The sequence below is a fragment of the Panthera pardus genome, unplaced genomic scaffold (genome assembly GCF_024362965.1).
Source record: "Panthera pardus isolate Hobbes unplaced genomic scaffold, ASM2436296v1 HiC_scaffold_21, whole genome shotgun sequence".
NCBI classification, from domain to species: domain Eukaryota; kingdom Metazoa; phylum Chordata; class Mammalia; order Carnivora; family Felidae; genus Panthera; species Panthera pardus.
In genome coordinates, this window is record NW_026526777.1 from 24,424,604 (window position 1) to 24,450,684 (window position 26,081).

General features: G+C 39.9%; 2 protein-coding genes across 3 annotated transcripts in view; both read left to right on the plus strand.

Moving 5' to 3' along the window:
• Window positions 1-122: 122 nt before the first annotated feature.
• On the plus strand, window positions 123-13,277 carry LOC128778883 (uncharacterized). Its single transcript, XM_053909482.1, has 8 exons — window positions 123-210; window positions 4,053-4,262; window positions 4,955-5,128; window positions 5,198-5,588; window positions 6,537-6,727; window positions 7,896-7,979; window positions 8,491-8,581; window positions 12,409-13,277. Exons 1-8 carry the CDS (start codon window positions 123-125, stop codon window positions 12,506-12,508), a joined length of 1,329 nt encoding a protein of 442 aa, XP_053765457.1. The 3' UTR covers window positions 12,509-13,277.
• A 3,380-nt stretch (window positions 13,278-16,657) lies between these two features.
• Window positions 16,658-26,081, plus strand: part of LOC109261391 (complement factor H-like) — a 97,751-nt gene continuing 88,327 nt past the window's right edge. For both annotated transcript variants that reach the window (XM_053908990.1, XM_053908991.1), the window contains exon 1: window positions 16,658-17,183. In XM_053908990.1, coding sequence (XP_053764965.1) covers window positions 17,126-17,183 — 58 coding nt within the window. In that variant the 5' untranslated portion in view covers window positions 16,658-17,125. The remainder of the gene's footprint in view (window positions 17,184-26,081) is intronic.

A 26,081-nucleotide genomic window follows, 5' to 3' on the forward strand; every position in this document is an offset into this window, starting at 1 on the left:
ATCTATGACAAGAAATGAGATTCAATCACTTCAGTGACGACTTCTATGCATCTTTCTCCTACCTTTCTCAAATCTTCCTCGGTAACTTCTGAGGCTTCCTGAGACCGTCCGTTTTGGAGGAAATGGGAGAAAAGGCTTTTCCATCTTCAAAACAGTTTCACTTCAAAAACACTTCAAAACCTAACTACGTCATACCTATGTTAACACGATGTAAGTAGTTATTACTTACTTTTGCTTATCTATCAAAAGAAAGATATACCAAAAAAAGAATGGAATACATGATCTCCTACAAGATAACTCTCTAGCACAATGAAAATTAAAGAAAGAATAAAGGGAGATTAGAATCGAACTGGGTACATAACTATGATAACATGACATGAAAAGTAACAAAAAATCTGATGTCAAGTGTAAACACACACACAGTGTGCTTTGAACACTGAATAAATATTTATAAAACAAAGATTGTCAGGAAGCACAATAAAAAATTGACAGCAGAATTTAGAGAAACTAGGGTTAAGAGTAGCTGTTTAACTTCTTAATACTAACCTGCATTCTCCATTGTATCTGTCTTTACTATACATCACCTTTGAACCACAAGAATATGTTGTTTTAAAATAAAGATAAAGTAAGGCAATACATGTTGAGAACTATGAAGACCTCTTTGGTAAAGATGTTCAAATCTAATGACATCTCCACGATTTTGTTGGTATAGAGAGTTTTGAACACATTCAACCACAAGAGTCTGAAATGCAATTTTTAAATTCATACATTTCAAACAACATAAACAGTTAAAATCAGTTGACCGAAAACATTTTTAACTTCTACAAAAACATGAAATTTTTAGGATGAAAATAAAGATATAAGCAAGGTAAAAGTATTTTTTTTAATATATGAAATTTATTGTCAAATTGGTTTCCATACAACACCCAGTGCTCATCCAAGGTAAAAGTATCTTAAGGTGATATCTTCTTCCTTCATTTGCATCAAATCAAGTGGTATTCTCAGAATGAGAAACCAGGCTGTCTCTGCTGGAGCCGATTTATCTAAATCTGAATCACAAATGACAGTTTTCTCACATTTAAAGGAATATTGTTACAATCCACAAGTTATCTTTGCTGTCAATATTGGTGTATATACTATTTCTCCAGAACCTTTCACCCAAAGCCTGTGGAATGTATGTACGACACTTGCCTTGTAACCAATATGGCCTATAACCAATTATTTTCATTTTTGGCTGCGAAATAGTAAATTTTAAGATTAATTCTAATATTTTTCTGCATTTATTGCCATTCCCATGTAAAGATGAGTGCTGATTTGCCAACTCCTTAATACTTTTACCTAAAAAGATTTGGTAAATCTTTATATTTGCTCTTTAATTTCCAATTTTTGGAGTAAGGACTTGATAAAGCCACCTTCTGATGGCTTTAGAGATATTCTTTCTTTTTCTTTTTCTTTTTTTAAAAGTTGTATCAGTGGGGAGCCTGGGTAGCTCAGTTGGTTGAGCATCTGACTAGATTTTGGCTCAGTTCATGATCCCAGGGTCATGGGATTGAGCCCTGGGCTCCAGCTCAGCCTCTGTGCTGAGTGTGGAGCCTGTTTAAGATTCTTGCTCTCTCTCCCTTTGCCCCTCTTCCACCCATTGAGTTTGCACTCTCAAAAAAATAAAATAATAATAATTAATTAATTAATTAAAAAATAAAAAAATAATAAATGTATCAGCATGAATTCATGAATTTTTATTTATTCAACTGTCACAATTAAATATAGTCATTATTTCTGAAGCTCAAATTATCCCAAATTTGGCTAGTGAGAGCCTCTTGAAATGAGCTCCTTATTGCCTTGTTGTACCCCATTATTCTTTGAGCATTTCTTTTCTCTTTAGTACAACATGATGTTCCAAGCTTGCTGTATACTTCCCTGCCCAATACCTGAGAGCATACATGTTTCCAAAAAGGTCTGAATCTTTTTTTTAATGTTTATTTATTTTTGAGAGAGAGAGAGAGAGAGAGAGAGAGAGAGAGATAGGGCATGAGTGGGGGAGGGGCAGAGAGAGAGGGAGACACAGAATCTAAAACAGGCTCCAGGCTCTGAGGTGTCAGCACAGAGCCAGACGCAGGGCTTGAACCCGTGAACCACGGGATTGTGACCTGAGTGGAGGTCAGACACTTAACCAACTGAGCCACCCAGGCACCCGTGATTCTTTTTACTGGGAAATAGTGTTTAGAATCCAACTATTGTGCCCTTGGTACTAAATAGGAATATTTTAGAATAAGAACTTGATGATAGTGACCTTCTGATAGCTTTACATATATACACATTTTTTAAATTTTTTTTTAATGTTTGTTTATTTTTGAGAGAGACAGAAACAGAATGCGAGTGGGTTGGGGCAGAGAGAGGGGGAGACACAGAATCTGAAGCAGGCTCCAGGCTCTGAGCTGTCAGCCCACAGCCCAACGCGGGACGTGAACTCAGAGCGGGAAGATCATGACCTGAGCTGAAGACAGATGCTCAACCGACTGAGCCACCCAGGCGCCCCATATATATATATATATATATGTATATTTTTTAATGTATCACCGGGGCACCTGGGTGGCTCAGTCAGTGGAGCATCCAACAGGATTTTGGCTCAGGTCATGGGATCGAGCCCAGGGCTCGAGCTCTGGGCTGTGCGCTGAGTGGGGAGCCTGCTTAAGATTCTTTCTCTCTTTCCATTTGCCCCACTCTCCCCACCGAGCTCTCCTCTCTCTCTCACAATAATAAATAAATAAACAAATAAATAGATAGATAGATAGATAGATAGATAATCAGCATGGATTCCTGAATTGTTATTTATTCAATTTGTCATAATTAATTCTAGGCATTGTCTTTGAAACTCAAAGTATCCCAAATTTGGCTAGTTGAGAGCCTCTTGAAACTAGCTGCTGATTGCTTTGTTATACCCCATCATTCTTTGAGCATTTCTTAAGACAACATGATGTTCCAGGCTCGCTGGGTATTTCCCTGCCCAACGCCTGTAAGCATACACCTTTCCAAAGGGGTCTGATTCCTTTTACTGGGAAATAGTGTTTAGAACCCAAGAATTGTACCATGCTGTGAAGAGAATGATGCTGAAATAGAAATGTTCAACACTGTGGAAACGTCTTTAAATGTCTTTTTGCTTGTCAGAAGACTGAAATAGAAGTGAAATTTAAAATTCATTTGCTCCTATTGGATCTTACAATTCAAGTTTAATAACACAGGGTTAAAAACTTTCTAGTACATTTTCTGTCTCTTCTCTTTACTCACATATTCTTATATTTCAATATTTGCAAAAATAATATAAAAAGTTTAATGCAAACATTACTACTACCAGGTAACTTACTGAATGAAGGTTACAATGTCTTGGCATTGATTTTGTCCCGGGATGTTCAACTCTGAATGTAAGTACTCTCTTCCAAAATGACTTCAAATAATCCTGAAGGTTTCTGAACCTTCTGGTTCACTTCCCAACTTAATACAGTTTTACATTTATTTGCATTCATATTTTAATTTTAAATCATGCTTCTTCCTCTATTAAGCTAAACTTTTTAGATATGAAAAACAGCTACATGTTTCAAAAGTCAAAGTCACGGGGCGCCTGGGTGGCGCAGTCGGTTAAGCGTCCGACTTCAGCCAGGTCACGATCTCGCGGTCCGTGAGTTCGAGCCCCCGCGTCGGGCTCTGGGCTGATGGCTCGGAGCCTGGAGCCTGTTTCCGATTCTGTGTCTCCCTCTCTCTCTGCCCCTCCCCCGTTCATGTTCTGTCTCTCTCTGTCCCAAAAATAAATTAAAAAACGTTGAAAAAAAAATTTTTTAAAAAAAAAGTCAAAGTCACATGACAAGGCTCTGTGAAGAGTAAGCTTTTTCCATCATTTATCTGTTCCTCATTTAATAAAGTTATATTTTTCTTAGTTTCTGTCATCCTCCCAGTGTTTATTAATCTCCTTTTTTCAATATATAGAAGGGAGGTGATTTTACACATTTATCTGTACCTTGCTGTTTTCGTATTTATTATTCTAATCTTCTCTTGACTAGCCTTCCTCAGCTCCCTGCACAGAGGCTGCCTCAGTAGCTGTGCTGCGGTAGACACTGGTCAACAGCACAGTCTGGATCAAGCGTCCCCACATGTGGCTGCGTTGGGAGCCAGAAGGGAAAAGGCTGTCTGGCACTGCCCTCCTCTGGGCTCCTCTGACCTTGGCCTTGTCGCTGGGGTGCTTGAGAATAAAGGCCTCCTGGGTCAGAAGGGTAGGAGGAGCCCAAGTTGCGCCTGGCCCCAGGCCACGTTAGGGGCCCTTGTAAGAATCCTGGTGGCGGGCAGACACTGGGAGACCTAATCTTTGGACGCGCAGTGTGAAATCCTCCTTTGTGTAACTGTGTCAGCGAACGAGCAATTAGTATTTATTTCCTGGTGGATGGACACTCTGCCCTTAACCGTTCCATGCGCAAAAATTAACCTAGTAGGAGCCAAGACCCCAGGTCTTTAAATCCATGCCTCCAGGGCACACAGCAGTCCCTTTCAGGGAAACCCAAAACTTCACACCTGTCAGAATTTTGAAAGATATGACTGGAAATTTGCAAAACACTGTGTAGCACATCACACTCATTACTTCAATCGTTTCTCATGGAAACCCTATGACATAGGTACTCCATGCACATCTTTCAGAGAATTCAAGGGTTTTAGAAAGAATAAGTCGTTGGCTCAGGATCACATTGCTAGGGAGAAGCCAAGCCATAACCTGACCCTAATCTGGCTCACAGATTTTTTTTTTTTTTCTATTAAACAACGTGAATAATTTAATTAGTTTTGGAAAACCCTCCCCTCCCCATATAACACCTGACCCAAAATGCAATAACGCTTTGCAAAAGTTACCTACAGGTGGTCAAAAAAATTTTAAAACAGATTGGAAGATTGTTTGTAGTGTTTTTACTCATAACAGGAGGCGCAAACCTTGGACGAGGGCGGATTCCCCGTATTGCTATCACCCCATGTAAATTTAAAACAAAAGAGAAAATTCGGAGACTTCCTAGCGTGCAATTAAATGCAAAGACAAACAAAGCCCTTAAGAAAACCATTCGAGAGGGCTACGAAACGAATAAAACACAACGGTCACGTACTTCTGTGGGGCTGAATTAAACTGAAGGGAAGTCAAGACGCCCTAACGCCTACTGAGCGGCAATAGACAGAGGCACCTTAGCCACCGCGGGACCCCTGCAGGCGTGCAGGAGCCAGCCAGTCGCGCAGGCGCAGGGCCGGAGCGGGAATCCGCCCCGCCTTCCCCGGGCCCCGCCCTCCCTGCTTCAGTTCCGGGTCCTGTCAGTAGGGGCGGCCGCGGTCTCGGCAGCGGCCAAAGCCGCGAAGCTGCGCGGCCCGGGTTTCCAGCCGGGCCTCTTTCCCGGCCGGGCCCCAGCATGGCTGCCCCCAGGGCTGCGGGTCGGGACGGTGCCGCGTTGTCGCGTTCCTGACGGCCCCTGGCGTCTGTGCTCTCCTTCTCTTCCCCAGGCCACTCCAGCAGACATGTTTGCCAAGGCCTTTCGGGTCAAGTCCAACACGGCCATCAAGGGGTCGGACAGGTGAGGGAGAGAAGGGCCCTGTTCCGCCCACCAGGACACCCAGCCATTTCTCCATCCCGGCTGGCCCACAGCCCTTTTGGACTAGCTCAGCCGACCCGGGGTGGAGGCCGAGGGGTCCAGCGGGGGAAGGGACCCCAGGGGACCAGGCTGGAATAGACATGTTTTGAGGGTGAAGAGGGAGAGGAGGCCTGATTTATCTCCCAGGCTATCTTTTGGATAGTGTCGTTCGTTTAAAGGAAAACGTACTTCGATCGGCGCTTACTGACTGCGATCTATAGAAGGTATTGCGGAGGGCGCCAAAAAAGAAAGAAAGGCAAGAAGGAAGGAAGACAGACAGACAGGGTGCCACTCTCCTAAGAGCTTAAGTCCCTGAGGAGAAATCAGATGGGGAACCGGGAACTACAACGATAGGAGGAACAGTGTCTAGTGATTACTTCTGGCAGGAGAGACAGACAGATGGAGGGAGAGGTGAGGGAGAATTACGGGACATGTTTTGAGGAGACCTGTATCTGTTCAGACAGTGTCGCAAACGCAGATAGCACGTTGCGAATTTTGGACCCCGTGTTCTATAGTTGTCACTCTTGGTGCCCTGGTATAGCTTTTTAAGCATCGGGACAGGTTTGCCAAGCATATAGAGAAGGGAGTGGGTGCGAGGGCTAGGCATAGAGTCAGGAAGGAAGGGCTGAATTTCCCAAGTCAGGCTAACTTGGTTACTGCCTGGATCTCAGTTTCCCTCTTTCTTCGTAAAATGGAAAGTCTTGCCCCCAAGAATATGTGACAATAGAGGAGACATTGGATGTGAAAGAGAATAGGATGTTTTGGAAGAGTGTAGGAGAGTAGGGCATCATAAAGCAGTTTTTCCTTGGCCCTTTGATTTGATAGTAAGTCCTCCCGAATCCTTTGCATTCCAGGCACGATTCATACCACTCATTGGTTTGCTTTCTGCAGGAGACAGCTTCGGGCTGATGTGATGGCTGCTTTCCCCACTCTAGGAACAGATCAGGTCTCTGTGTTGGTACCTGGAAAGGAGGAGCTCAACATTGTGAAACTGTATGCTCACAGAGGGGATGCAGTGACTGTGTACGTGAGCGGTGGTAACCCCATCCTGTTCGAAGTGGAGAAAAATCTGTATCCGACAGGTATGGCAACAGGATGGCCATTACTGTAATGCTTGCCTGGCATCCGTTTCTCCTTATTTCTTTCATTCACCTGTCTTACTCAAAACAGTAAGTGCCAAATCTCTCAGTACCATCCTTAGAATCGTTTCGGGCCCAGTGTCCCTAGAATTGGGTCTTTCAAGGTCGAAACTTACTGCCGTAGGAGGGAGAATGAAAGGGCCAATACAGAAAGAGCGTGGTTGCCAAGAGATATTCTGAGATGAAGGAATAGTAGTTCCTAGTGGGTTAACTAGGGATGGAGCAGGGGTCTCGAAAAGGGTGGCATTTCAGAACATGTGAGAAATACGTCTTAAAAGGATGACTAGCAGGATTTTCTTTAGAGACTGAAAAGATCCTGTGATAGGAAAGAAGCTGGGTTAATGAAACCACGTACCCAGCTGTCTTAGTGATGTACTCCCATGGAGATACTCCCCAGGGATTCTTCCTTCGGCTCTGTCTGGCTCTCAGGATCCTTTGGTTTCTCTCCTTGTGACAGATCTCAGACATCTAGGGTCCTTTTGTCTCTAGCTGCTGACACCTGCTTTGTCACTGGGGCTTTTCTTGCCCTAAGCTGGGCTACAGCAGCGTAGGGCGGTCTCCTTGGGCCGCTGCTGCCCCCACCCCACTTTGCTGCTGTACGGACACGGGCACTTTTTGATCTAAGGGTTTTTACCACTAATCACTATGAAAACAGAGGGAATACAAATAATAAACATGCGGAAATTTCCAAATTGTTTACAGGCTGGTGCCCTGTTCTTAGTCTACTTGTTTCTGAGGTCACAAATGGAATCCTCCTTGGGTCTTTGTCCCCGCTTTTACCTGCTGTGCGCATTTCTGCAGCTACAATCAGGTGGAATGATGGGGCCTCCCAGTCTCAGGTGACATCCAGGTTTTTAAGAATCTGCCTTAGAATGAAACCCCTTGAAACCAGCGCTACGGTGTATGTTAACTAACATGAATTTAAATAAATAAGTTTAAATTAAAAACAAAACAAACCAGAATGAACCCTCTTTGGGCCTCACAGCCTCTTCTCTAGCTTTGAGTTGAGTTCCTTTACTGTCCCTGAATTAAAGTGGCCTTCGCGTTTGGCTTTGCCAGTGCCCCAGGGGATTGACTTTTTGGCAATAAATCTGTGTCTCTTTTTGGGCAGTGCATGCCTTGTGGTCCTATCCTGACCTTCTCCCAGCTTTCACGACGTGGCCTCCGGTGCTTGAAAAACTGATGGGGGGAGCAGGTAAGAAGATTTCCCTATATTCTGGCTATCTACTGAAACCCGCTTAGGAAGGACCGACTACTCCAATAAATGTACCCACTTCCTGGGTTCATATGGTTGAAAAATGGAATTTTTCCCCCGTTTGCGTTTCATCTCTCTCTTGACTGCTTCTGTGAGGTCCCTGGGCCTCTACGACGCTGTTGAAAGGCTTCAATCAGCCCTGTACTTTGTACTTCAATGAGAAAACAGTTCGTGAACTGCCATATGCTGTCCTTTAAGTCAGTAAGCTAAATTTAGGAAACCAGAATAAGATAGGTCATGGAACTGGCCTTGGTGCTTCAGTTGGACCACTAGCCCCCCTAGGGAAATGGTGTGATACTCGGGTTGCCGTCTTTTAATTTTCATTATGAATAACCTTGCTGATACCTGATAAAGGTTTGTAGGTTGAGTGAATGAATAAATGATGAAGTAGAACTTGGAATTGTTTAGAGGCAGAATACAGGTTGTGATGCTTTTGTTTTGTTTGCTGCAGATTTGATGCTGCCAGGACTCGTGGTGCCCCCTGCTGGTCTGCCTCAGGTACAGAAGGGTGACCTCTGTGCCATTGCCTTGCTGGGGAACAGGTACTGTGTCAGTCTGCTGTGCCTTTGGGGGAAAAGCTTGGGTAAAACTGGGGAAAGATTTGAGAAATGACAGCTTCCAATGCATATGAATAAAGGATTACACGAGAAAAAAACAAACAGGTTTTTCTGGGGTGGGCCACTGTGGCCTTGGCAATGAGCCTGTGGAGGTGTCTTTATATCTGGGCCAAGTGTATTTGCTGCTGCTGATTTTTTTTTTTCTAGTAATTTTACATTTACGGAAGAGTTGCAAAGATAGTGTAGAGTTCTTATCCAGCTTCCTGTAACGATAACGTTTTTAATAACCAGAGTACAGGTATCAAAAGTAAGGAATTAACATTGGCACAGTCCTATGAATACAATTGTAGACTTTCTTCATATTCCCCCAGTTTTGCCATGAAATGTCTTTCCATACCACTTTGCATATAAATGTTGTCTTAGTCTCTGGTCTGTGACATTTTCTTGGTCTTTCTTGGTCTTTCATTGCCTTAACACCTTTTTCTTCATCATCTACATCATCATCCTCTCTTTTAATTCTGTTTTTCATTATTTATTTTTGAAAAGGAGAGGATGTCAGTGGGCAGAGCCAGAGAGAGAGCGAGAGAAAGAATCCCCCAGCATGGGACTCAATCCATGTGCCCCGGGATCATGACCTGAGCTGTAACCAAGAGTCAGACGCTTAAGTGACTGAGCCACCCAGATGCTCCTAAGTTATTTTGATAGTTTTCTTGAGATATATTTTACATACTACAAAATCCACTAACTCCAAAGGTACATTTCGGTGATTTGTAGTGTATTTTTACAGAGTTGTTCAGCCTTTAAACATAAATTAGGAAGTATTCATAGGAACAGTTCCGAGAAATCCAAAGCCCCCTCACCTCACAAACCTTTTCTCCTAGAAGTAACCGTAGCATTTGATGCATACATCCTCGTCAGCCTTCTTGAATACACGTATATGTGTGCTTATGAAAACGTACAGTTTTGTTGTGTATGGTTAAAAATACAACCAAATGGAATTATGCTTTATCTGTATTGTTTTTTCACTTAAGATCGTGGGGACATTTTCCAGGTCAGCAAGCTCAGGGACGCTGAGCCTTCTTCCCTGCTGTGTGGTGATGGAAGAGGTCCTCTCCGAGTGGACCTTGTGGTCACCTCCAGTGTGTCTTCATCACAAACAATATCTCTTTTTTTTCTTAATGTAATTTGTTGTCAAATTGGCTAACATACAGTGTGTACCGTGTGCTCTTGGTTTTGGGGGTAGATTCCCATCGTTGATTGCTTACATACAATACCCAGTGCTCATGCCAACAGTTGCCCTCCTCAATGCCCATCACCCATTTTCCCCTTTCCCCAGCCCCCTCCCATCAACCCTCCATTTGATCTCTGTATTTAAGAGTCTCTAATGGTTTGCCTCCCTCACTCTTTGTTTGTAACTATTTTTTCCCCTTCCCTTCCCCAATGGTCTTCTGTTAAGTTTCTCAAGTTCCACACGAGTGAATATATATATATATATATATATATATATATATATATATATATTCCTCTTATCCATTCATCAGCTGGTAGACATTTAAGCTCTTTCCATGATTTGGGTATGTTGAAAGCTCTGTTGTAAACATTGGGGTCCATGTAACCCTATGAATCAGCACTCCTGTATCCTTTGGATAAATTCCTAGTAGCGCTATTGCTGGGTTGTAGGGTTGTTCTATTTTTAATGTTTTGAGGAACCTCCACATTATTTTCCAGAGTGGCTGCACCGCTTGGCATTCCCACCAGCAGTGCAAGAGGGTTCCCATTTCTCCACATCCTCGCCAGCATCTGTTGTTTCCTGAGTTGTTAATTTTAGCCACGCTGATGGGTGTGAGTTTGTATTTTGATTTGTATTTCCCTGATGATGAGTGGTGGTGAGCATCTTTTCATGTGTCTGTTGGCTATCTGGATGTCTTCTTTGGGAAAAGTGTCTATTCATGTTTGCTGCCCATTTCTTCACTGGATTATTTGTTTTTTAGGTGTTGAGTTTGGTAAGTTCTTTATAGATTTTGGATACTAATCCTTTATTCAATATGTCATTTGCAGATATCTTCTCCCATTCCATTGGTTGCCTTTTCATTTTGTGGATCGTTTCCTTTGCAGTGCAGAAGGTGTTTATCTTGATGAGGTCCCCGTAGTTCATTTTTGCTTTTAATTCCATTGCCTTTGGAGATGTGTTGAGCAAGAAATTGCTGCGACTGAGATCAAAGAGGTTGTTGGCTGCTTTCTCCTCTAAGGTTTTGATGGTTTCCTGTCTCACATTTAGGTCTTTCACCCATTTTGAGTTTATTTTTGTGTATGATGTAACCAAGTGGTCCAGTTTCATTCTTCTACGTGTTGCTATCCAGTTCTTGCAGCACCATTTGCTAAAGAGACTTTTTTCCATTGAATATTCTCTCCTGCTTTGCCAAAGATTAGTTGGCCATACACTTGTGGGTCTTATTCTGGGTTCTGTATTACATTTGTCTATGTATCTGTTTTTGTGCCGATACCTGGTCTTGATGATTACAGCTTTGCAGTAGAGGCTAAAGTCTGGGGTTGTAATGACTCCCACTTTGGTTTTCTTTTTCAATATTACTTGGGCTCTTCAGGGTCTTTTGTGGTTCCATACAAATTTGCTCTGAGAAGAAGAGAAGAATGCCGGTGCAATTTTGATTGGGATGGCATTGAATGTGTAGATTGCTTTGGGTAGTGTTGACATTTTAACAATATTTATTCCTCTAATCCGTGAGGATGGAATGTTTTTCCATTTCTTTGTGTCTCGTTCAATTTCCTTCATAAGTTTACTATAGTTTTCAACATACAGGTCTTTTATATCTTTGATTAGGTTTATTCCTAGGTATTTTATGGTTCTTGGTGCAATTGTAAATGGGATGAATTTCTTGATTTCTCTTTCTGTTGATTCATTATTGGTGTATAGAAATGCAACTGATTTCTGTGTACTGATTTTGTACCCTGTGACTTTGCTGCCTTTATGTATCAGTTTTAGCAGCCTTTTGGTGGAGTCTTTCGGGTTTTCCATATAGAGTATCATGTCCTCTGTAAAAAGTGAAAGTTTCCCTCTTCTTTGCCAGTTTTGATGCCTTTTATTTCATTTTGTTGTCTGATTGCTGAAGCTAGGACTTCCACAACTGTGTTAAACAATAGTGGTGAGAGTGGACATCCCTGTCGTGTTCCTAATCTTTGGGCTGGTGGGGGGAATGGAGGAGATCTCCATCCACCCCGCCCCCCCCCCCGCCCCGCCCTCTGGTAACCAACAGGTTTTTCTCTATAGTTAAATGTCTGTTTTTTTCTTTTTCTTTTTCCCCACTATGTTTTGTTTCTTAAATTCCACATATGAGTGAAATCATATGATATTTTTCTTTCTGTGACTGATTTATGTCACTTAGCAATTATACTCTCTAGCACTATCCATGTCATTGCAATGGCAAGATTTCATTCTTTATTTATGGCTGGGAAATATTCCATTGTGTGTGTGTGTGTGTGTGTGTGTATTATAAATATATATGTACGTCATACATGTATATGTATTCCATTATGTATATGTATATGTATACCGTATGTGAATGTATGTGTCTATGTTATATGTATGCCACCCTCTCTTTATTCATTTATCAGTCACTAGACATTTGGGCTATTTCCCTAATTTGGCTGTTGTTGCTACTATAAACATTGGGGTGCATGTATCCGTTTGAATTAGTATTTTTATATCCTTTGGGTAGATACCTAGTAGTACAGTTGCTAGATTGTAGGGTAATTCTATTTTTAACTTTTTGAGAGACCTCCCTACTGTTTCCCAGAGTGGCTGCACCAGTTTGCATTCTCACCAACATTGCCAGAGGATTTCCCTCTCTCCACATCTTCACCAATACCTGTTGTTTCCTGTGTTGTTTATGTTAGCCATTCCGACAGGTGTGCGGTGATACGTCATTGTAGTTTTGAGTTGTACTTCCCTGATGTTGAGAGATGTCGAGCATCTTTTTATGTGTCTGTTAGCCATCTGGATGTGTTCTCCGGAAAAAGGCGTATTCATGTCTTCTGCCCGTTTCTTAACTGGATTATTTGTTGTTTGGGTGTTAAGTTTATATCTTGTTGTTGGGTGTTGAGTTCCTTATATGTTTTCAGTATTAATCTTATGAAATTTTAAAAGATTGGAATTATTGAGAGTACATCTCAGACAAACAAAGTTAAGCAAGAAATCAGTGTAAAAGATAACTAGAAGAACCCCAAGTTACCAGAAATCGACACCATAGAAGACAATCTTTTAAAAAATTAAAGCAGGACTTCTAGCTTTTGTGGTGTGATGAGCTTGGTGAACTCACTGAGCTTACTGAGGACATTAAGAAATAGACTCACACATTACCAGTTGCCTGATTTAAGACAAAAGTCAGAGTGAAGCAGTGTAGTAGGAAGGAGGTGATATTTTCAGGAAATATTGCCCGAACAGTTGGATAGCTATATTTTAAAAATATGTCTGTCGCTCTTAGTACCAGATACCATACACAAAATCAAATGAGTTGTAAATGTGAAAGAGAAAACAATGCTTTTAGGGGAAAACATTATTGCATCCTAGGACTAGGCAAGGATGTCTTAAATACGACACGAAAGGTACTAATCCAAACGGGAAACAATTTTAAATTTAATTCAATATTAAAATTAAGAAAACCTCTTTAAGTTTATTTATTTATTTTGAGGGAGAGAGTGAGTGTACATGCACAGGCACGTGCCGGGGGGGGGGGGGGGAGGGGCAGAAGGGGCAGAGAGGGGCAGAGAGAGAGGGAGAGAGAGAATCCCAAGCAGTCTTCACATTCATAGTGTGGAGCCTGATGGGGATTGAACTCAGGAACTGTGTGACATCATGACCTGAGCCAAAACCAAGACTCGGATACTTAACCAACTGAGCCACAGGTGCCCCGAGAAAATTATTTTTGGTTGTAAGCTCCAAACATTTTCTTTTTGTCCATTGCAATGATTCTATCCCGTGACATTAACAAGGACTGTCTCTGCTGTGGCTACAGCCATAGACATGCAAGGCGACTAGTGACCCAGAATTCTTTTCTGCTTACACGTGTCAGTGAATTCAGCCTAAATTTGTGGTTTGAACCCTCTGAAAACGTGTCCAGCTTCCAAAGCTGGCTACCAACTTCCAAAGCAGGCTTGAAGAATACGTTTGAAAAAATTACACCCAAGCATAACTATGAAAACCAAACATCTAACTGTTCAATTTAAAATGAAGAAATTCTGCTCAGTAAAAAACATGTAACACTGAGCAAATAGCCCATCGACGGAGAAAATATTTATAGTACATATGTCCAAGAATGTACAAAGAGTATAGAAAGAATTCCCACAATGAGGTAAGTAAAAGACAGATAACTCAGCAGAAAAGACTTGAATAGACAATTCACCCAAGAGGATATCTAAATGACCAGTTGCTACATGCGAGTTCTCCACTTCATTTGTCATCGGGAAAAGGCATATTAAAGCCACAAAGAAGTACTGCTCTGTGTTCACCAGAATGGCTAAAATCGCACAGATTGGAGACATCAAGTGTGTTGAGGATTTGGAGCAATGTATACACTGCTGATGGCACACCAGTTAGCAGAATCCTTTTGGAAAACTCTCTGATGTTACCTGGTACACGTAAACGTATTCACGCGTCGTGTCCTACCATTTCACTCCTCAGTATGTACTCATCAGGAATGACGACCTGTCTTTACCAAAACCTCATAATAGGCTCAGAGCGGCACTATTTCTGTTAGCTGCAAACGAGAATCCACCCAGATGCCCAGTGGCAGGCACACAAATAAAATATGTTCAAAGAATTGAACATTACACGCCCTAAGAATTAATGATCCACAATTAAACCCAACAGCGCGGTTGAATGACACACGGTTTTTCACGAAAGGCTCTGAATACTAAAGACTCAGGATCTGATCTCTCAGCTGCTGCAGAGTACCAGACAGGCAAATGGACTCCATGTTCCCAGAGATCCGGAGAGGGGTCACCCTGTGTGTGGTGAGAGGAGGGCGAGAGGGACTGACTGAAGGGACAACCGGGGCTTCCCTGAGACCTAGTGCTGCGCGGTTTCCTGAGCTCGGTGCTGCTGCAGAGGCGTCTTCACCTTCTGGAGATTCAGCAGACCCTTTGCTTCCCTTCTCTTCATGCTTATCGTATTTCAACATAGAGTTTTAACAATCCAGCATTCCAGTTTCTTGAGTTTTGAATTGTTAAACTCATTTGTGTCCAATGAGAGTAATCCTGTTGTTTCACACACGTATGTGACACGTCCTTAAAAGAGTAAGTGCATGGCAAAAACAGACACATAGACCAGTGGAATAGAATAGAAACCCCAGAGTTAGACCCACAAACATATGGGCAACTAATCTTTGACAAAGCAGGAAAGAACATCCAATGGAAAAAAGACAGTCTCTTCAACAAATGGTGCTGGGAGAACTGGACAGCAACATGCAGAAGGTTGAAACTAGACCACTTTCTCACACCATTCACAAAAACAAACTCAAAATGGATAAAGGACCTGAATGTGAGACAGGAAACCATCAAAACCCTAGAGGAGAAAGCAGGAAAAGACCTCTCTGACCTCAGCCATAGCAATCTCTTACTCGACACATCCCCAAAGGCAAGGGAATTAAAAGCAAAAATGAATTACTGGGACCTTATGAAGATAAAAAGCTTCTCAACAGCAAAGTTGTTTCAACCAACAAAACTAAAAGGCAACCAGTGGAATGGGAAAAGATATTTGCAAATGACATATCAGACAAAGGGCTAGTATCCAAAATCTATAAAGAGCTCACCAAACTCCACACCCGAAAAACAAATAACCCAGTGAAGAAATGGGCAGAAAACATGAATAGACACTTCTCTAAAGAAGACATCCGGATGGCCAACAGGCACATGAAAAGATGCTCAACGTCGCTCCTCATCAGGGAAATACAAATCTAAACCACACTCATATCACCTCACGCCAGTCGGAGTGGCCAAAATGAACAAATCAGGAGACTATAGATGCTGGCGAGGATGTGGAGAAACGGGAACCCTCTTGCACTGTTGGTGGGAATGCAAATTGGTGCAGCCACTCTGGAAAGCAGTGTGGAGGTTCCTCAAAAAATTAAAAATAGACCTACCCTATGACCCAGCAATAGCACTGCTAGGAATTTACCCAAGGGATACAGGAGTACTGATGCATAGGGGCACTTGTACCCCAATGTTTATAGCAGCACTCTCAACAATAGCCAAATTATGGAAAGAGCCTAAATGTCCACCAACTGATGAATGGATAAAGAAATTGTGGTTTATATACACAATGGAGTACTACATGGCAATGAGAAAGAACGAAATATGGCCCTTTGTAGCAACGTGGATGGAACTGGAGAGTGTGATGCTAAGTGAAATAAGCCATACAGAGAAAGACAGATACCATATGTTTTCACTCTTATGTGGATCCTGAGAAACTTAACAGAAACCCATGGAGGACGGGAAGGAAAAAAAAAAAAAAGAGTGTAGAGTTGGAGAGAGCCAAAGCATAGGAGACTGTTAAAAACTGAGAACAAACTGAGGGTTGATGGGGGGTGGGAGGGAGGGAAGGGTGAGTGATGGGTATTGAGGAGGGCACCTTTTGGGATGAGCACTGGGTGTTGTATGGAAACCAATTTTACAATAAATTTCATATATTGAAAAAAAATAAAGATAAATAAACTAAAAAAAAAAAAAAAAAAAAGAATAAGTGCATGGTTTGCGGGAAAAGCAGGTCCCAAATATCAACCAGCACTGCACTCTTGGCAAAGTTCACTCACGTTGTCTGGGTCTTGTTTGTGAAAGCGTTGCCTAACGTCAAGCTCTGTAAATGATTTCTTTTAAAATTTTTTTAATGTTTATTTATATTTATGGGGGGAGGGCAGAGAAAGAGGGAGACTGAACCTGCAGCAGGCTCCAGGCTCTGAGCTGTCAGCACAAAGCCTGGCTGGAGGCTCGAACCCACGAGCTGGGAGATCATGACCTGAGCTGAAGTTGGATGCTTAACCGAATATGCCACCCAGACACCCCTGTAAATGATTTTTAAAGGTGCTTTTATTGTTTTATCTTTTGAAGTATACACACAATAGATCTGAATGGGTTTGAATAATTAGAGAGTTAATGAAATCCGAAGTTTATCACCTGTTACTGCCTTGCACATTCCAAGAACCTGAACATGTTCCAACTTAGAACAGCCTGGGTTTATAAAAACAAAAGTGGGTCACAGCGTTAACATTCAGTGGGAGTGCAGTGGGAGTCTGATTCCAACTCTGGCATTGCTGGGGCTTGTGATTGATTTTTTTTCTTTTACTTTGCAAAAGTTTCTGATGGGCGGAGCATCTAGTAATCCCTTACATTCCCAAACTGTGTTTCAACTTCCTTTTGGAGCAAGTGCTTTGCTGCTCTAATCACAGCTTTTAGCAGAAGAGCAGCTGACATAGTGTGAGCAGTGTCGGCTATTAAATGTGCCCCTAAAGGATCCTGAAAATGAGATTTTCAGCACAGGTTGTTTGGCTTATGTGGTGGACTGTTTGTGTTGCAGAAGGTAAGAGTGAAAAAAAGAAAGCCTTTTCTGTGTTATAAAACATTTTCTGTTCTGCTTTTCACAGTGGTAATAGGAATTTGGTGTAGATTGTGATTTAATTACTGTTCTGTAGCTTAGTGTGTGAGTGGCTTTTGACATTGTTAAGTTTCAAAAAATAGAAGCAGCTTATTTAGATGATGTGATTATTCGTCATAATTTTATTTAATGTAAAAATTCAAAACAAGTTTTAATATTTTGAATGCTGTAATATAAGCATTTCCCTTGTAATTATCATAAAACATAATTTACTCTTTTTGCTTAGAATTTTTACCCAAATGCTTTCTGTGAAAGTATTAAGAAGCATATGAACATATATAGAACCAGAACAGAAATTAGACAATAGAAACCTTCAAATCATCTAATGACTAGATTTATCTCAGATATAGATGTTAACTCTTTCTAAAGAAGAATCCCTTTAGCATTTACAACTGTTATTGTCACGGCCTTAAAAGTCTGATAGACAAGCAAGAATTACTTGTACCTTTGGCATGAATATATCATATAAATTTGAAAAAAATGAATATGCAATGTTTATAACATCCAAATATTCTCATTGGTGTTTGCCTGTGGTTGTATTTGAGGTATATTCTAGAAGACCAGTCTCAAGACTATTCTTAAGAGAATAGTGTATATGAATGTAGAAGTTTTTATTTTCTGGCATTAGTAAGGCGATTTCTAGACATATAATTACATTTAATTCGAACACTACTTCTCAAGAGATTAAAAAGTTTCTTTGGATGGAATTTGGTTTCTAGTTCATGATAGGAAACTGTGTGATACTATTTGATTTACTTTTTTTGAATGACATTTTTAAAACAAATGAGTTACCTATCGTTCATAAATTTCCAAAACATTTCACTAAGTCAACAAGTTTTTTTGAATGCTTGCTTCCTGTCAGCCTCTAAGCATTGAAATATACCAACAAATAACACTAAAGCTCTGTCATTGATGGTCTTTCAATTTAGAAAATGAAGGCAGGTATCTCTCTTTAATTATATTCCTCAGTTATTTTTTTAAGGTTTATTCAAATATGCTTAATTTTTTTTTTTTCTGAGACACGGAGCGTTTTTAGTTTCACAGTCTGATATGCTATTGCTTGATTTTTAGTTCAGAAACCTTATATCCAGCCACCTTTTAAACTAGCTATACAATCGTATTTACTGCAAATGTAAATATTGCAGTGTGTATTCAAATGTAAAATATTATTGTATTGGCAAAGAGTTCCAGAACACTCTTAATGCTACAAACCATTACAAACATCTTTTTCTGTACACAAGTGTTTTTGTCTTTTCTTTAGCAGGAGTATGTTCAGTGTCTCAATATTTACATACTGTTTGCCTAGGCTTTATGTGGACATCATTTGTCATGTAAGGAAGATTTGTTTCCTTTCCAGCTCATGTTTAAAACTCAAGAATTGATGCCTAGTTTAATTAAACTGTTTCAGTGATTACAAAGCGGAATTTGAAACTTTAAAATCGGGTGTTATAAAGCATGTATTACAAATTAAGTAATACTGATGTAAACTCCTTACTTACATAATTGATTCCAGCCGACTCATTTCACCTGTATTTTCTATTTCATCAAAACGTGTTTAAATGTGGCATCCATTTCTGCTGGTGAATTGGGCATTAGCACTCTGCACACTATCGTGAGACTGACTGTAAATCTGGCTAAGTCCTAATAGAGAAACTGTAACATTACTATTTAAAGTATTTAAAGCAATACTTTAGCCTCATGATTTTCCCAAAAGCGCACATGATGCACAAGTGAGTAGAAAAAAATCACATGAATTTTCAGCAGATGTAGAACTGTGATTTATTCCTTGTTTGCCAAAAAGTTCTAAAACTGGTTTGAAATGCCAATTCCATCAGTCTACCATACCTAACAGAAATTTCACTCAACAAAGTAACCTTACTCATTAAAAAATATCCATATATCCTTCAATAGTTGCCTCTGGTTTTATTTCCCATGTAGAAATAAATATGAAATAGTAAATTGAGATATTGAGAAATACCAAATTGAATAGTGAATGGTAAATTGAGGAATTGAGAAGACAGTTTGGAACACCAGCACAATCTGCTTTACTCAACCGGTCTTAATGTTTTAGTATTTCATAAATTGCCTCTGTCCTGTTCAGAGTGAACATTCCTCAGAAAATCCTCCTCACTCTAAAGAGGAATGATAGCCCATAGGAAGAATTTATTGGCCCAAGTTTCATGGAGACCAGTTAGTACCTTTTCGATGCAATAGGCTCTCTGATTTGCCATTGCCAGGCGTGTAGAAACATTAGTTGTTTTCCTTGTAAAACATCGCAGTTGGACGAATCACCACAGGCTGCTAAGAACTGGTCATATTCACAGGACAAAGTTTAGAATTACAGTCCCTCAATCTTACCACATAGTAGTTTCTGTTTCCCGGAATATATTATGACCAGGTTTTCATGTAGACCGTTTAGTCTTCGGGTCTACAAAGTGTATAATCATTGAAATTAGCCACAGCCCAGAAATTCCTGGCTGAGAAATGTGAATAAATTAAAAACCTCCTAAACCTACTAAAATTTTGTTTGGAGAGATGTGGGTGTTACCTAATTGTGGAGGTTTCAAGGGCCAAAAATAATCTTTCAGGAGTAAAATATAGATCAAAGCTAGAGAGGTTCTCTTCTATCAGAAAACAAAGTAAAACAATTTTTTGTATATTGTTTCAAGTACAAGATGGTTTCCAATTTTAGAGTTAACCCTCAAATGGAAAAAATAATTGATGTTATCAATCGTAAGAATTACTTATAGATTAATTAAAAGTACTATTTTATAAAGATGTGTATGAATGTTATACATACTTATGTAATCCAGAAAACTTGAGGTAGTGGCGTTTAATCCCGAACCCTGTGTTTCAATGCCAATATGATAAATAGGAATTCGCCTTCTGCTGTCAAGAAAACTCCAGTTTTTAGAAGTATTTGTGTGATGTTTACCTATATGGTGTGATTTAAAGTTGTGCAGTGGCCCAACTGCCTTCAGTATCCTCTCTTCTTTGAAATGTAGTAGGGGCACCTGGGTGACTCCTTAGGTGAGGCATCCAACGCTTGATTTTAGCTCAGGTCATGATCTCACAGTTTGTGTCATTGAGCCCCACAGCAGGCTCTGTGCTGACACCTGGGAGCCTGCTTGGGATATTCTCTCTCTCTCTCTCTCCCTCTCCCTCTCCCTCTCCCTCTCCCTCTCCCTCTCCCTCTCCCTCTCCCTCCCTCTCCCCCTCTCTCTCTCCCTCTCCCTCCCCCTCTCTCTCTCCCTCTCCCTCTCCCTCCCCCTCTCTCTCTCCCTCTCCCTCCCCCTCTCCCCCTCTCCCCCTCTCCCCCTCTCCCCCTCTCCCCCTCTCCTCCTCTCCTCCTCTGCAGTTTGCACTCTGTCTCTCAAAATAACTAAATGAACATTAAAAAAAATAAATTCTATAAAAAAAAAAGAAAATGTTCTTTAAAAAAGAAAAAAAGACTGGGGCGCCTGGGTGGCTCAGTGGGTTAAGTGGCCGTCTTCAGCTCAGGTCATGATCTCGCGGTCTGGGTCTGTGAGTTCGAGCCCCACGTCTGGCCCTGTGCTGACAGCTCAGAGCCCGGAGCCTGTTTCAGATTCTGTGTCTCCCTCTCTCTGACCTTCCCCCGTTCATGCTCTGTCTTTCTCTGTCTCAAAAATAAATAAACGTTAAGAAAAAAATTAAAAAGAAAAAAAGAAATGTATTGATTTTACTAGATTCAACAAACCTGAAATTTATGTGGAATACCAAACACTGAATAAATACTTTAGTAAAATCCAATAGTATTTACTGCAATTTACTGTGAATCATTATAAGCTGAAAAGTTCTCTATTACAATTTCAGTGAGGAAAGGTAGAAACGGATGATGAGGGTGAAGAAGGGACTAAGGAACTCTGGAAGTTGAGGTGGCCCTGGGGAGGGGAGATCTGATGGGTGAAGCGTGACAGTGAGCGCCATGAGAAGGCTCAGAGCAGACGCCCCGGGAGTGTCACGAGAGGGAGAGGTGTGCCACAGCAAGCCTTGTTTTTTTTTAATGTAGACATAATGGAGAATGCATATGCTACTTTTCTGCCTGCACATAATGTTAAACTACAACTCACTTATCAAGTTTTGTTGAAATTGTTCTTAGCTAAAAATAAGTATGTCCCCCAATGACACATAAATTCTCTTTTGGCCTTTGATTGCTAGGGCTACTGGCCAAGGCTACGTCGATCCACTTTTCTTTGCCCAATCCCTGATTGTTCTACAACCTTTGCACTTTCCTTTCTTCCCAATTATGCCTCCCCCTCACCCCACACACCATTCCTACCTGCCCAGGATGTGAGTTTTTCCCAACCAGTCTATCCTGTGCTCACTAAACTGATGTGCACTTTACCCATATCTTAACAACTTTAACTAGTTTCAGAATATGGTGCATAAACAAGAGATGATATATTTGGGGTAAAATGTGCTACATTTTAGGGAAAAAAATCACAAAAATAACAAACGGGTTAAATAGGTTTGACATAGCACTTCTTTGTGTTTGGACGTTTTAACTGAGAGAGCCAAGTTTCTCAAACCATGTTGACCAAAAATGTAATAGATAGGAAAGTGCTTATAGAATTGTTCCTTCAAAGGCTCCCCACAGCCTTTTTGAACAAATTTAAAATGCTTCCTGACTTCAAAATTATGGCATACATTCAAAATTAAGACACGTAGACAAGAGGTACAATGGAGTTACAGATAGAGTTTCTTGGGTTCATGCAATAGAGCTTTGAGATCACTGCACATGTGTTCTCATGTCTTATCTTTTACATTGGTTACTGTCTACTTTGCTCTTCCCATTGGTTGCCTGCAATCTGCGGATATAATGTTCCAAAAGAGCTTCATATTTATCCATCCCTTCTTTCATTCATTTACTTGCCTATCCAGTGGTCACTTTTTAAGTGCCTGCTAAGTGCCAGGCATTAGGACTAGCATTTACCAAAAGGCCATTTAGTGGGGAAAACAAAAGGAATGATTATTGTATTTCGTCAACATATTGTATTTTACTGTATAAAGCATTGTGATGGAGACAAGGAAAAGAGAGACTACAGGGTCATTTAGAGGAGGCAAGAAATCCAAGTTGCAATGAGTTTGGAGTGGGATCAGGTTGGGGAGTTTGTTTGTAAGAGGTGGAATGAAGAGAGCCAAATCTGTCAGGGTCACGATGGCATCTTGTGTAGGCTTTGAAGGTTGGATGGGAGTCATGGAAATAAGGATGCCAGGGAGGAGGACATTCAAGACTGAGGAACATGGCTCCTGGGTGGCTCAATTGGTTAAGCATCGGACTCTTGATTCAGCTCAGGTCATGATCTCAGTCTTGACATCGAGTCCCGTGTGGAGCTCCACCCTGGGAATGGACCCTGCTTGGGATTCTCTCAATCTCCCTCTCTCTCTCTGAATCTCTCTCTCTCTCTCTGTCTCCTTTTACTCCTGCCCCCTCCATAAAAAAAAAAAAAAAAAAAAAAAAGGACTGAGGAAACATCAGTTGTGTTTACAAAAGACTGATAGTAGATCTGTAAAAACAGAGGATTGAAATCATCCCCACCTTTCTAAATCTTCCATCAGTTACAATTCCAGAAGTACTACAGGTGAAATTGGGTATAGTGTGTGTTGTTTTTCTTCTTTTCTTTTTTAATCCTTATCCTCAGGATTGACATGATAATTATTCAGATGCAGAATCATTCCTGCTACAGTTTTTAAAGGTCCTTATTTTAATGTCTCCCTCCAACTAAGCTCCTTTTTTATAGCAACCAGTCAATATATACTAACAACTTATTTTAAGAAGCTACCATTTTGACTTGAACAATAATTGGCATTAGGTAGTAGCGATCCAAATACTACACATTTCAAGAAATTTGATTTCAGTGATATATTCAGGCTGTATCCTGATAGTAACTTGCTTCAATCCTAATTATGGCATACTTGTATTCTGCCCAATTTCTTATAGCTATGACCTGTTCTCCCATTTGCTTTCCATAATCCTGTAATTATCTTCATGGTCTTTACACTGTTAAAATTTCAAGAGGAAATTGCATAGTCATATTTAAGAAAATATTTAAGCATAAGTTTATTTTTTCAAATGCCTCAATAGTATAATATAATCTCTCTCTGCTTTTTCTAGAGTTTATATTTTTAAAAACTTCATTGCAACCGATAACTTTATTTATAGAGGTGTATATATTATTTGCCACATATCTTTATCCTCATGTTATTTGTAAAATAATCTGAATATATCTTATTTTGAAAAACTAATTGGATCATATCATGTACATGTATATGTAACTAATATTCATATATACCAATGAGAAGATAGGAAAGAAATTTAACATAAAATATCTATTTTTGCTATTTCCATTTTGTCCATTCGATTTACTTTTTCGATGTTGATTTTTAGTTTGGCTTTAAAATCTGTTCTAATGCCTACTGAGTTTAGAATTAAGCTATTTAAAAAGTAGTATCTCCTATTCTTTTTTTCTCAAAATAATTTTAGAAAAATAGAGTAATTGTACAAAGAGACCAACCTTACTCTACCAAAGCAGTCTGGTACACATTTGATTGAGGTTTTCTTGATTAGGTTTAGAATGTCTTACAAATGAAAGGAAAATTCAGCAAAGAATTTTAATCACAAGAGTGACATGACCAATTTTGGAAAAAAAATCCTATGTAACCCCGTGGAGAATGGAGGCTTGCAGACTAGCTAGCAGACTGTGTCACAGTGAAGGATGTCAAATGGTCATAATCACAACTCAGATTTTGGAGATGGCACTGGAAAATGGGGCAATGGAGAAAGGGGTCGTGACACTGTTTTCGTACAGTCAAGAGATGCCATTCAAAGTTCATGGAAAAAGCACCATAATTTTAAGAGTTATTTGAAGTAAAAAGGGTAATCAATATGAGAATACTTATACTATAGTAAACATATATACATAGTAAAAATTGTGAGAAGCTGGTAGGAAGATTATGTGAAAGGTGTGTATAATGTCTTTCCCATCTGGTTGTTAAAAGCAATTAACCAAATTTGAAAATTCAAGAGCAGATGGTATAAATGTATTATTTTGAAACATAACCTGAGGAAAAGGCATTTGCCTCAGGCTAGCTAATGGGCTAGTGGTGTGTGTGTGGGTGTGTGTGTGTGTGTGTGTGTGTGTGAATTGATTACTTTAAATGTTTTGAAGATGGATTACTCTTGGCCGATTAGTTCAAAAAATAATTTAAATGAAATAAATTAATTGATAAAACTTTATTACCTTTACCTTGCATTAGCTTAATAGGATAGGAACTGTGTTTATCAAAATATTAACATATTACTAAAAAATAGTTCTGTACTCACAATATTGGCATCTGTGTTTGAAAATTAACTTATTTTTCCAATAGCCAGAATGCCATGAAGTGGATTTGAATTTCTGAAATGAAAAACACACATATTAGCCTGCAATTAAGCATAAAATCTTCATCATGAACATTAAATTTAAAAACGAACAACAAAAAAAATCTGGTTCTTTGGAAGAGGGGGGAATCCAGAGAGGTGGTTTGTGTTGTTTTATGACAGGATGTTAGCACCATCTAGTGGAGAAACAGAATGTTTACTTAAATTCTAAAAATCAAAATTAATGTAGAATCATTTATTAAAAGTTCCCTAACATAAATGTGCTAAAAATGTGCTAAAACATCAAAGAGAAATTACTGCATATGAAATCTCACACAAGTGTTATTTACTACAGAAAAGTCTAGTTTTATATGGAGCGTGTATGAAATGTGAAACATGTTCATCAGAGATGGGTTCCATGATGGTCTTCACCTCTGTTGATTATTTGCCCCTTACCTTTTAAAAAGAAATTCTAGAATAGAATGTTAAGCCATTGTCATAAAACCAAGTAAAGAAAGGAGTTATGCAGTGAAAGTAATACTAATAAATATGTCTGGTGATAAGTATCTTTGAATTTGCCATTTTTAAAAGTAATCATTGGAGACCTAATGTAATCATTCTATCTTTCAAAGTGTTTTTTTAAATTAAAGTTTTTATTTAAATGTAATCATTCTATCTTTTAAAGTTTTTATTTAAATTACAGTTAGTTAGTATCTACTGCAATATTAGTTTCAGGAGTAGCATTTAGTGGTTCATCATTTACACATAACACCCAGTGCTCATCACAACAAATGCCCTCCTCAGTATTCATTACTTGTAATCCATTTCCCCACCTACCTCCCCTCCAGCAACCCTCAGTTTGTTCTCTATACTTAAGAGTCTGTTTTATGGTTTGCCTCTCTTTTTTTCCTCCTATGTTCATCTCTTTCATTTTTTAAATTCCACATATGAGTGAAATCATGTGGTATTTGTCTTTTTCTGACTGACTTATTTTGCTTCGCATAAATACACTCTAGTTCTGTTGGTGCATTACAAATGTCAAGATTTCATACTTTTTGATGGCTGAGTAGTATTCCTGTGTGTGTGTGTGTGTGTGTGTGTGTGTGTGTGTGTGTGTGTGTGCGTGCTGCATCTCTTTATCCATTCATCCATCAGTGGACATTTGGGTTCTTTCTATAATTTGACTAATCGTTGATATGCTGCTGTAAATATCAAGCTGCATGTAGCCTTTCAGAATCAGCATTTTTGTATCCTTCTGTTAAATACTTAGCAGTGCAATGGCTGGATTGTAGGGTAGTTCTATTGTTAACTTTTTGAGGACCCTCCATATTGTTTTCCAGAGTGGCTGCTCCAGTTTGCATTCCCACACCAACACTGCAAGAGGGTTCCCCTTTCTCTGCCTCCTTGCCAATGCCTTGTTGTTTTCTGTGCTGTTAATTTCA